At 43.8% G+C, this 12,641-nt stretch overlaps 1 protein-coding gene across 1 annotated transcript; it reads right to left on the bottom strand.

Annotated features, from left to right (window-relative positions):
* Window positions 1-4,674: 4,674 nt before the first annotated feature.
* Window positions 4,675-9,847, bottom strand: TXN (thioredoxin; the record flags this gene model as incomplete). The annotated part of the gene is made up of 5 exons (XM_010143462.1): window positions 4,675-4,895; window positions 6,344-6,409; window positions 7,206-7,265; window positions 7,944-8,048; window positions 9,822-9,847. Coding segments are annotated over 5 exons (320 nt in total), but the record flags the coding sequence as incomplete, so codon positions are not given.
* Between the last annotated feature and the right edge of the window lie 2,794 nt (window positions 9,848-12,641).

Here is a 12,641-nt window from a genome sequence, read left to right as displayed (position 1 = left end):
GCATTTCATGTGGATGTGCTTCCCCAACATCTTCACAAGACTTTTCCAAGTTCCTCAAACTCATCTAATTGATCCTTATCCAATCTGGAGGCATTGGGCTATATATGCTTCTCAGCTGCCTGAAACCTCTACTGAAAATAACAATGCCACAACATGGTTCAACCTCTGCTGAGTACAGGTCCCACTGCCTCCCCAGAGCTCCATGTCAGACTCTTCTTCCTGATATAGTTCTGTGCTTGGTCTTCTGATTGAGAAAGGTTTGAGAGGCTGGGGTAGAGTTGGCATACAGTTAGTTACTGCTTCAGATGAAGATTAGGGACTTTATGCCAGAGTCCTGCTAAGCCTCATGCCCTCTCAGTCCTGCACTGAGTGTTGTCAGTATGTCAACGTATTAGGTTTCAATGGGAAGGCTTTCAGAGGGGAGGCTGCAAGAGTGGCTTCTTTGAGAAGATACCAGAAGCTGCCACCACACCAGACAGTGAGAGCCAGCTGCAAGAGGGCTCCACTGCTGGCCAGTGCTGAGCTGTTCGAGATTATTTGAGAAAGGATTAAAAAAAACCTAAACACTACACAACAGCAGCAGCAAGAGAAAGAGAGTATGGGAGAAAAAAACACCTTGGAGACACTATGGTTAGTGAAGGAGGGGGAAGGAGGTGCCCCAGGTATGGGAGCAGAGAGCCCCCTGCAGTTAAGACCAAGGTGACACAGGCTGTCCCCCCGTAGCCCGTGGGAGGCCCATGGTGGAGCAGTTACCCACCTGCAGCTCACGACTGACCCCATGCTGGAGCAGGTAGATGTGTATAAAGAAAGCTGCATCCCATGGGCAGCCCACTGAGGAACTGGCTCCTGGCAAGACTTCTGGCCTTTGGAGAGGAGCCCACATTGGAGCATGTTTTCTGGGAACCTGAGGCCCATAGGGGACCCACGCTGGAGCAGTCCATTCCCCAAGGACTATATACCATGGACCCCATACTGAAGCAGAGGAAAAGCATCAAGAGGAAGGACCTACAGAGGTGATATGTTATGAACCAATTGCAACCCCCATCCCCCTCCACTGCATGGGGGAATAGGCAGGGGCTAGAGCCAGGAATGAAACTGAGCCTGAGAAGGGAGGGGTAGGGGGAAGGTGTTTATAGATTATGTTATCCCACTCTGATTAACTGCAATGAATTAATTTCCCCAAGTCAAGCCTGTTTTGCCTGTGACTGCAATTTCCAAGTGATTTCACTATCCTTATCTCCAGCCGCAAGCTTTTCTGTCTATTTTCCTCCCTTGTCCTACTGAGGGAGAGCAAAAAGAGGGGCTTGGTGGGCACCTGGCAGCTAGCCAAGCTTAACCCACCAGTCAGTCTCTTCCACTCCTTACCAAGGCTCAGGGACCAGCACTACTGTTAGACTACCCAGAATTTCACCAGCACATTCAAGGCAGCTCCTTGGGTGGCTGAAAGCTGCATGTCATGAGGCAGCACAGAGGAGCTGCTATGCCACAGTTTGTTGGCATTGGTAAGACAATAGAATTTGTTTTTCATCCTTGCTAGATTCAGCTAGTTTTGATGAATGAAGAGTAAGAATTTAAACACTAGAATAATTACAAATACTCTTACTAGAATCATTCAGGGCAAAGAAAGAATAAAAAACAGATGGTAAAGTGGAGTTGAAGTCAGGCTGACTGCTGCAGAGAATGTGGAAGTGATGTTCAGGTGTTTAAGAGAATCCTTTCCCAAGTGCACAACAGCAGTTTTGTAACACATGGATGGGGTTAAGGAACATCACTGCTCCCCTGCAAGCTAATTGCACACAGTTCCCTTGCCACTCACTGCGATCCCTTGGCCCTCCGTTTCACAACAGCTAGTCCTATCTCAATAAGCCCAGTTACTCCAGCCACATGTTCCAGCTGCTGTGCTCAAGCACTTCTCTTCCTGCTGGCTAGCCCACTGTAAGAAAGCACGCTATGTAACAGGCCTGCAGACAAAAACATCTTGCTCTACTGGTTTGTCAGCAAGGCGGAGATCCCAGACATTTCACTGCCAAATGAAACAGGCTGCAGTCATTACCTGAGGGGAGGAGAACTTCTTCCTGAAGCCATAACTCCCAGAAAACCTTCATGCGTTGTTTCTTCTCTGCCATGTACATCAAGTTTCTTCCAGACATGCAAGTCAGTTGGTGATATACCACTTCCCTCTTAAAGGCATCTTTTCAGATCGCCAGATCAAAGCTGTCAATTCTGTTTGTGCAAACAGTGTATCATGGAGGTCAGTGAAGGAGTGACTGCTGCATGACTGTCTGATGTATGGCAATACCGGTCTCACTCCTTCACATCAAAAACAAGGAAGTAAAAACAATGCACCCACTGAGCTGTCTTATTACTTATACCCATGTGGCAGGGCATACAGCCCAAGTCTGTAGAAAGTCTACTGGAACCCACTCCATTTAGGGCAAACCGGTTATTTGCCATATCTAGCCTGTTAGAGGCTGAAAGCACATGTTCTCGCCTGTTGGAAGACTCAGTCCAGTTCCTGACCTGAACTGCTGTTCTCTCCTCCCAGTTAGGGGCACTGTTGCTTGTAGGAACTGAGACTCCTTACATCTCTGCTAGGTAGACACCATTAGGCTTTGCTCTTTGTCACCACTAATGACAGTCCAGCTTCAAACCCTCAAATTCTGGCATAACTACTCATTTGAAGAGGCCTGCTGGTTTCTTTAAAGGGAGTTTGCCTAACACAGATCACAGCACATTCCTCAGAGCAGAGCCTTAAAGGAGCACCTCCCTCCAAATGCGGCTGTGAGGGTTATTTTCACCACACTGTGCCTCCCTGCCCGTTCTCAGAAAAATAAGATACTGTCACACAGGAAGCTGAAAGCTCACCGCACTTGATAAGAGCGGCTTGGCACCCCCAAGTTCAGCACAGGAATTATTCTAGTCTCTTTGAACTTTCCCAGTTCTGCCCTCAATCTACAGTCACTTCTTCTGTCACCCGGATCTTTCAATGCTACTGCAGAGTGGCATCCTAAGGGAGTAAATGAAGTGTTAAGTCCCACTCAAAACACAAGCACCACTTCCTATTACCTGCACCTTTCCCCTGCTCTAACAGGGTCTGGCCTCACTTGAAGAGAAATATTGTGTATTGCAGCACACCTTAGTAGCTACTTTAAAGATGAAGCTGTATGTTAGAGGCTTCTACTGAACTTCGCCTTGCCTTTACACCAGGAATTTTTTAAAGCTTTCTTGTTCCCAGCTGCTGCCCAGTGGTTACAAGCAGGCCAGCCAGGAGCTGCTTTTAAAAGCAATTCTTATTTGCAGATGGTGTCATGTTAATGGTGCTCCAGCCTTATCTTATTGTCTCTGTGTGGCATCAGTTGGGGTAGTAGTATCCCACTTAACCTGTATGAACAATCTTTTTAAAACACACAGCTGTGCTCCTCTCAAACAGCTAGAGCTGCACAGAAAACACTTTGCATCTCCTCATTGCACAATCCCAACCCAGAGCTTACTTCTAAGAAGATGCTTGATGGCTCATTCTCAGCTAAAGGGTGTGGTCACTTCTTGGACTAGAAAAATCTTGTTTCAAATACAGAACATATGCAGCAAGCTGCTGAAGGCTCCCAGTTCTCAAAGAGCCAGGAAATTCATGCATGCTTGCGAAATGAGCATAAGACTGAGTCATATGTGAGTTCCCTACCACAAAGACAAGAGGCTCACTCATTCCATATTGTCTGCGTAAATAGCAGGAAGTCTTGCTTTTTCAGCAGTGATACTCAAGGAGCAGCATAGCTCACCCAGTCCTAACCACAACATTAGGCATAATACCAGGACAACGCCCAAGCCAGCAAGAAAGCTACTTTGATATGGTGGAAAAAACCACAGTAGCACTCCTTGGTAACTCTGGGAAGAGCAGCTGAATGGATCAGAAAGGCTAGCAGATCAGCATTAACCTACACAACCTGATACAGGTTTGGAGGACTGCAGTCTAGTCTACTGTCCAGTACAAGGAACGTTCAGTATGTTCTAAGAATGCAACAGTGCAGTCAAATGAAAATGACAATACATAAATCTAAGTTATCTTGGGCTTGAGACATTATGACTTTTACCTCTTCAGTCATTTGTTCAAGACTATTGCCTAGGAAAAGAGCAGCCCGCCTCGGAGACTAAGCATCTTTGCCACTAACAGATACCAATGGCAAGGCACAACAGAAAGAGCAAAAAGTCAGCAGCTGCAAGTCCTACCTTACACTTCCTTGATAGGATTGGTATTATGTTCTGATGTTTAACAGCCAAGTCTTAGCTTTGAAGTTTAAACTGAAGCTTGATGAATTTTAAAAAAGCCTTTAAATAAAAAGAATAAAATAAAAAGCCTATCCCACCCTGTGACTGCTCTCTTTTCTACAACTCCTGGAACTCCCCTTTGTTTCTGCAAGCCATACTGCCACTGTTCAGATTATAGCCTGGTAACTACCACCTGAGTAAGGTGGCAGCAGACTTCTCCTAAAGCAGCTGTCACTGCCATCCCATGCAACACAGATTTTCACCCCCAGAAATAACCCAGTATTAGATCCGGTCACAGATGACAAGAGTCTGTATTCAGACAGCATCCCTGTAACACAGCAAAAACAGACACCTTGATGACATAATGGAATTCCTCACATTTTCATTCAATTTTCATCAAGGACAATATCCAAAAGTGAAGAATTTACACTTTATTGGACTCACTTACATTGGTTAAGTGATGGAAACTATCCCCATAATCTCACAAGCTTGTTTAGATTTTAAGTAAAAAAGTTACAGGCTGTAATTTAGCCGAAGCAGTCATGCTTCAATGTCTCCACAGCTGGGGATTAGACTAGGCTTTTAATGGTCTCTTCCAGCTTCTCTTTATTGGCCCCAGAGAACTCCTGCACCTGTAAAGAGAGATTGATTTTTAGAACATTGCATTCAACACTTCATAACATTAGTTGCATAGCATCCAGACACCGCCCCCCTCATTCAATATGCTAGGACTAAAATTTCCTCACCCCCAAAACAGGGAGCATTTTGCAGATATTCATATGTTGTTCTTCCACTCAACTCATGCAAAAATTAGGGTAAGAGTCTGTCCAAAATTACTTCTAGACTACTATTGCTGGAGTCCTCTATATGTAAAAGACTGGAAAAGACAACTGAACCAGAACCAACGCTGTGTAAGACTCAACTACAGGCTTGAAGAGACTCTGAAGGTCACCACACAGCAGGGGCAGCTCAAAGTTAGTTACCTTGGGTTGCTCAGGACCCTTATCAAGTGAGAATTGTCCTTGTTGCATACATAGCAGAAAGGCAAAGGCAACATTCACATTTCAAAAACAATGACTCTGCCTTCCAGTACTTAAAAGGGTGCAAAGTACAAAGCAGACTACACTATGGGCCATGAAACTGCTTGATTTGATACTTGTGTATCCCTAAATATGAGGCCACACAACAGGGTAAAGCATATCACCTACAGACTGTCACATCATAATCACAATTCTAATTAAAGTACGAAGGTATGGAAGTTTACCCTGAGAAAACCATCACAGGTTCATTATTAGTCATTGTTTGGCATCATAGTGAAGTTATCTGAAGGTCACCCAACATCTGACACTTTAAGGTGCAATTTCATTGCCTTCAGACATCAAGATTCCATCTAGGAATTGTTTTACTTCAGAAAAGCCTATCTTCAGCTTGCTCGGCAAATTGGAATCCTGAGAATACCTGCAGCCCAGCAATTCTGTAGTTCAGGTAGATAGCCATACACAACTGCCCTGTCAGACCATGACCCGCAACCTGTCTCATCCACCTCTTGGCAGAGTGGGCACAAGAAGTCTCTGACAGGACAGGACCTCCACTTCACAGGTTACACAGCCTCTATCTACAAGCATCCAAGTAGCTGTTCCAGCTGCATGTATAGAGAACCACGCTCAAGACTTCTGTTTGGGTGGGATTCCACAGGCACAGATAGTCATGCCTCTGCTTAAACACAAGCTACACCCAGGGCACCAATACTACCTGTGATCAGCAAAAAGCAGGGTGATAGGCAGACAGACTCGCAGTCTTAACCCTGGCATCTAACCCCACTGGCCTCTCATGAAGCTCTGCCTGCAAGAGCAATCTGTAACACTCACTCAGTTCACTGCCTGTGAGATTTGCCTCATCTGTTAACTACTCCTGCACATAACATTGGCTGCAGCAAAGGTGAACTTGCTTGCTCTTAGGAGTGTTTTAATGCCAGTGGAGCCCCAAACATTATCAGTGAAAGCAGGCTATGTAGTCTAACATTCCCAAACTTTTCAAGTGTTCAGCTTGCCTGCTCCAGTTCTAAAAGAGCAGAGCCTACCTTCTTTCCATTCTTGTAGAACTGGAACGTTGGCATGCACTTCACATCACAGTGTGTAGCCACATCCTGGAAGAGACAGAAAACAATCTTCAGCATGTCTAAAGGTTGTTAAATTTAGAACCCACCAGCTGCCTTTTGTTTATGTGATAGGGCAAAACCATTACTGCTCAAAATGAAGCAAAACCACTTCTGGTACTCCATCACTAGCAAAAACAGTGCAGTGATAACATCTCCCTGAAGTAAGCCTGAAAGATCCTCACTTCAGCACCTAATTCATGCAATAGCAAAGACATTTACTATACCTGCACTCTGTATTTGGAAAAAACCCCAGACCTCTGCATCCAAACAAAGCTGACTATTTGTAAGACTTGAGAGCCCTGTAGCAACTCTTGTGTTTCAACCTGACATTGTTCAAGTAACTATTCAACATTGCTGGAACTGCTATACAGCAGACATTTTATACCACTTAATTCAAGACATGAAAGAGGAAACAGTGCCAAGAGCAGTAGAGAGGCTAGACAGATCACCAGACAGTTGTGAGCCATTAGTTTCGGGTAGACTGCACCAAAGCAGCTTAAAGCCTCAGACTAGTGTTCTCTCCCAAGGTACAGGGTCAGTATTCCCAGGTTATCCAATATGTCATAGGGCTTCATGTGTGCCAATAACCAAGACAGTGTGTTCTGTTCAGGTGTCCTCTGAAAAAACCAGTCTTTCCAGTGTAAGTGCTAAAGCCCTATTTCTGCTTGTCGAAGTTGAAGTAATCTCCCATTTTGTTTCAGTATCTTCAAGGACATTTTAAAAACAAGTTTTTCATTGTCACTTGTGTGGAACTCATTAGCTGCTGTCTATTCCCGGACCGTACCTGGGCATCATCCACATCAATTTCGATGAACACCACATCACCATACTTCTCACACAAACTCTAGAATGAAATAAGAAATTATGCAGTTACAGTGCTCCAGGAGAGCTTTCTTTTAGTAGACATTCATATAACAGACACGTTCATATACATTGTAAGACCGGTGCTGCTCACCACTCCCTCCCCCAACTGTTACCTTAAAGCAGCTATTTTACTGACCAAAGCAAAAATTGTTTCCTGCTTCAATACCTGCAAAAGTCTGTTGAAACTTTCAAACAAACACCCCAGAGAGAAGACTCAAATATCCCACAACACAGGTGAAAGGCCTTCTCTTCCAGTCTTCAGGCTGTATCATCTCCTGGTGATCAGCTATCTCATACTTAACTACAAGGTAACGTTACCTCCTGAACATAGCTGGAGTGATTACACTAACTGTGTACAGAAGGATAAACATTGTTTCCTCTGTCCTGCCTCCTGAGGCAATGCAACTGTTAGGTCTCTACAGACCCAAGATGCAGGTAAGCATTAGGACAGCAGAAGTTAAACCACATTTAAGGTCCCAGCTATATCAAAGGTCAGCGATATTCTCAATGTAGATAGTGCTGTGACTTCTCCATTTTCCAGAAAATGTTGGCAATCACATGTGACAAAAGAACTTTCCTGCATGTTGTTGTCAAGCAACACAAAAACATTTGTACATACATTAATACAGTTGCCTATAAAAACAAAAAGGCTACTTACATGGAAAAAGGGCTTGATCATTTTGCATGGTCCGCACCATGTTGCAGAGAAATCAACTACTACAAGCTTCCCACCAGCAGACTTCAGTTCTGTCTCAAATTCAGACTATAAAAAAAATGAACACATTAGATTCTGACTAATGCCAGATCTAGCTGGCTCTCCACCTTAATACCCTAAACATTTTAGTAGCTCTTTAAACCTTTCACTTAGCTAGGAAATGTCAGTGCTTCAGTGTGAAGTGCTTTCATCAGTGCTAGCATCAGGCAGTGTTTTATGACTCTTCAGTTAGAGAAGACTGCAACGCTCAGTCACCGCAACTCACTGAACTGAGGAAGCGTAAGCTAAAAATTCATCTAGCCTGTGATCCTCAACTCTGGCAGCTCTGTTTAGTGTTACCCACTGAATGTGATCCTTAAGAGTTTTTAATAATCCATTTTCTCATTTCTGTCATGGCAGGAAGACTTCCATTTTCTTCAGGGACAGACTTTCCTCTGCAGAATTTGAAGAGGACACAAACTTTTGTGCACTTCTCCAGTCTGGTAGTTTTTCCAATGAACAGGTAATACCAACATAATGTTGTGTGGTCACAGTATGTTTTCTAAAGCAACCTCACAGGGTAGTTATTTTACTTACTCTGTCAAGTGAAACAGCATGTAACATCACTAGCCAAAGCAAGCTACACATACATATTACACAAGGAACACCCAATACTTATTTAGAGCTTTGAGTCTGTTTGCTACACTTAGTCATACCAATCATTTTTTGCTAAAGTTCCTTTGGAATTGAGAGCTCTTTACATGCCATTAACTACATTTTCTGGTCAAAAAGTGAATATTTTAGCTGAACTGGAAGCCATTAAAAGCAATAAATACCAGCATTCTGGCAAGAGGCAAACAAGTACCTCAGGCAGAAGCAGAAAATGTCAATCAGCTACTTCCTGACAATGTCTTCTCCAGGGAAGAAAAAGCCACTTCAACATTCCTCAACTCTTGTTCTCATGGCAATGCAAGCTTCAGGAGAGCTGTTAAAACCAACTTAATTTTACATATATAAAAGATAGCTGCTTTATTTTTCCCAGCTTAACAGACCAGAGCAATGGAGTTCTGTCAGCAACAGCTAACTGGAAGTTACTGCCACACATACACAGCAGCTGTTTTTAAAATTCAGGAGTTAACTAATTAATATGGCTGATTGCAGAAGCTGGCATTAAGTTGCTACTTGATTCTAGTAAGCTATTTTCCCCATTAAAGAATGTCACAGAGCAGAAGGAGCCAAGAACACACAGTCAAACTGGTCTTGAGTATATTTAACAAGCAAGCAGAGAGTCCCACACCAGCATTCTTATGTATAAGAATGTCCACCTATGTGAACATCTTCATAAATTCCTGCAACTTCAAATACACCTGGCATTACATCTCCCTGTTAATAAGACATTTCCCCGCACTGTAGCTATCTTCAGAAGTGCAGCCTCCACATGTTGAGTTCTTCCATCCTTGCATCTTGGATATTCACAGTTTACTCTGCTGTAAGCTCAGTAGCTAACACTCCACACCACCCACTCTCAGTCTGAAAGAGATGGGAACAGTAAGTTTTCCTGTCTCTCTACATTTCCCCAATCCCATACTGACATAGTACACATTCTGACACCCCATTCCCAAAGTTCAATGTTCAACAGCAATCCATGCTAGCCGCTCCCTGCAAATACTTATACCATAAGTTCCACAGTCAAGCCTCACTCCTCCTCACCTTCAAACCCTACATCTTGTTTTTGGGTATAGCTTCTCACTGTAATATCACCAGCTCTTTACAGATTCAATTTCCTGCACCTGCCCATTAAACCAGGCTCTTCTTACATCTTCCATCCAGCTGCATAATTACAGTGTTCTGCAAAATGGAGTGCAGCCCTGGGATGTGGCCACATCACCACACGCCTCAGGTTTGCTATTGCACATAGAAGGGCAAAGTGGGAGGGCACAACACCTACAGCTGGCCACACACCATACATCACTGGAGACCTGGTCCTGACTACAATCAGATATTATCCTGCTAGTCATTTCTAGTACCAGTTAAAATTCCTCTGGGAGAGTGAGAAGAGATGCAGGGTCCAAAGGTGCTTACCCTTGCAAGTTAAAAAATAATGAGCTAGAGACAAGTTCTGAAAGTATTCCCTGGATGAAGGAAGACAGTAGTGGGGGCAAAACAAGCTGTGACCTGTCTAACCAACTTCCATAGTTGGATTTTGGGTTAACTGCCAAGTAACAAGTCTCAAATAAAAACCAAATTGTCAACAAAAGGGGAACCTCTCACTGCAAGATAATTTGGTCACACTATTAGTGTATCTTACAGCTTTGTTAACCAATTATTTTCTTCAGGTAGACTTAACTGGGGGAAACCTGACCAGTTAGTTTGCCTTTTTTTTTAATTTAACTACAACCTGACCAAACACACACAAGACTTCATTTTGCCTCTACTGTCCTCCAGCAGAAAAGCGCATGCTGTATTCCACAAATACTCTGGCAGCCTTTGATTCCAAGGGCCAAGCAAGAGTAAAGGAAGCCCTTGGTGCCGCAGGGATTCCCAGCACCAGGTAACACCTCAAAATGGAGGCTGACCACAGACCATGCTTAAAGAAGCCTAGTACTCTCAGCAGTAGGTAAGATAGCTTTAAGCAAATCTGCCAGACAGTGTGGAACCTATTTGTAACCATTATTTCCAACACAAGGCACCCTTGAACTTGCATTAACCTAGTCATCAGCTGACTGCGAATGGTTACACACTGAAGGTTCAACTGCCTGAGCTCCCTAACAGACACAATTCTGAAACTATCACCTGCATCTGAAGTTTTAAATATTTCCCTTGACTCAAATACAGAGAGGCAGCTCATGTGGAGATGAAAGCTTTGGCAACACCTTTTTTTTACCAGTTTATATACCCCACTAGCTTCTGCTATAAAAGGCATTATGTCCAATCTCCAAATCCCATTACAAGGCACGAGTCACCCATCTCAAGGGTTAAACCAGCTAAACTACTGCGCCCTCTGTCCACTAGCAGGGACTTGAGAGGTACTAGTAAAGCACTCCGAAAGCAGCCATTCCTCAGAAGGCAGTCAGCTTCTGAAGAGGCATGTTAGGACAGGGGCCTCATCTAGCTAGCTGTCATGTTCACATTGCTTTACCAATGTCAATCACACAAGCTTTCGCAGGTAGTGGAAGAAGGGATTTTCCTCTTTGTATCAGAGGAAAATACAAATCTGCTTTAATGAAAAGCAATTAATCCAGAAATCCTAGTTGCACTTTACGTGAATGCTCCGGGTGTTGCTGATATTAAGATCTTGTTGTCAGCATGACTGTCAAGTCCATGGTCTCCATGGATGAGCAATAAAACTGTGTTTTAACTGTGACAGACTGTTAATCAAGGCTCATAGCTGAGAGGAGAGTGGAACCCTAGTCCACTTTAAGTTAGAGCAGGCTCTTCCTCCAAAGCTAGGTTTATTGACTCTCCATTTTTAAGCTGTTACAGCCTATATAAAAAAAGCTCAAACCTTACTTGTAAAGTTTGCCCCACCACCCCTCCATAAACAGAGAAGGGGGAAGGGGAGAGATGCAAACCAGAATAAGAATTTCAGGCTAGGCTCACACACCATTCCATCTCCAGGACTTGAATGATAAGGCATTTAGTTAATTTCACCTTTAAGGAGCTTTCTATATTCACAGGTATTTAAGCTGTAGTAAAAAGAATTACTATGCTCATCTATCAGATGTTAACACCTTAGCAGTCTAATGGGCGACACCTGCCATGCTTTTATTTATACAGTGAACTGATTACAGAGGAGCATAGCCTAGAATACAAACTTGGATGCCTTAGAGTACCACTCACAGGCCCCTCACAATCAAATCAACTGAGTTTCAAGTTCAAAATGCAAGACGAACCCAACAGGATTCTCTGGGAAATTAGGAGTTTGCTAAGTTTGCACAGGAAATATATTTTGAGATTTGGGTTTAAAAGTTACAGCTAACAAATACCATGCTGTTGTCTATCCACCTGCTGCATACAAGACCACATACTATTTCATCACCAGCACAGTGTTCTCCATATGACGGTCTAGGCTTTTTTTACTATTCTGTATCACAAAGCCACATACATTTGTGTTCACAGAACCATCCAAACAATGAGGGGCTGCATTAGTGTACTGAACAAGTCAGACAACACCATAACAAGTGAAATACTTATGCCAGCAACTTCTGTTATTTACATACAGGAATGTGCTCTAGTAATTCCTTTCAAACCAAGAAAGCTGGATACACATTTTCCATTAACTCCTATCCAGAAGTACACCAGAATTCAAGCCAACCTCTACCAAGAAAGCCAGCTGGCCCCCTACAAACTAGCAGTAGGTGAGGCAAGCCGAGACTTCTCAATTATGAGCCTGAGAAGTGAAACATGACATTTCCTTAGGATTTTAAAGGGAGATGAGCAGCGGTGTGTCATAACACGAAATTACATCACCTCCCTTCTCATTCAGACTATCTGAAGCCTCAGGCTGTACAGTTATTTGTTCCCGCCCTGTGGTCCCTTCATTCTCCCCCTCTCCCCGCTGCAGCGGTGAAGTGGGCTCCTCCTGCTCGGGCAGCCGCGGAACCAGACCGCGTCCCCAGCGCACGCGGGCTCTCTCCCGCCAGCCTCCGCGGGCCCAGGCCT

This window comes from Buceros rhinoceros, unplaced genomic scaffold (genome assembly GCF_000710305.1).
Source record: "Buceros rhinoceros silvestris isolate BGI_N320 unplaced genomic scaffold, ASM71030v1 scaffold37589, whole genome shotgun sequence".
Taxonomy (NCBI): domain Eukaryota; kingdom Metazoa; phylum Chordata; class Aves; order Bucerotiformes; family Bucerotidae; genus Buceros; species Buceros rhinoceros.
The sequence above is the reverse complement of the archived record's forward strand: the minus strand, read 5'-3'. Positions and strand labels throughout refer to the sequence as shown.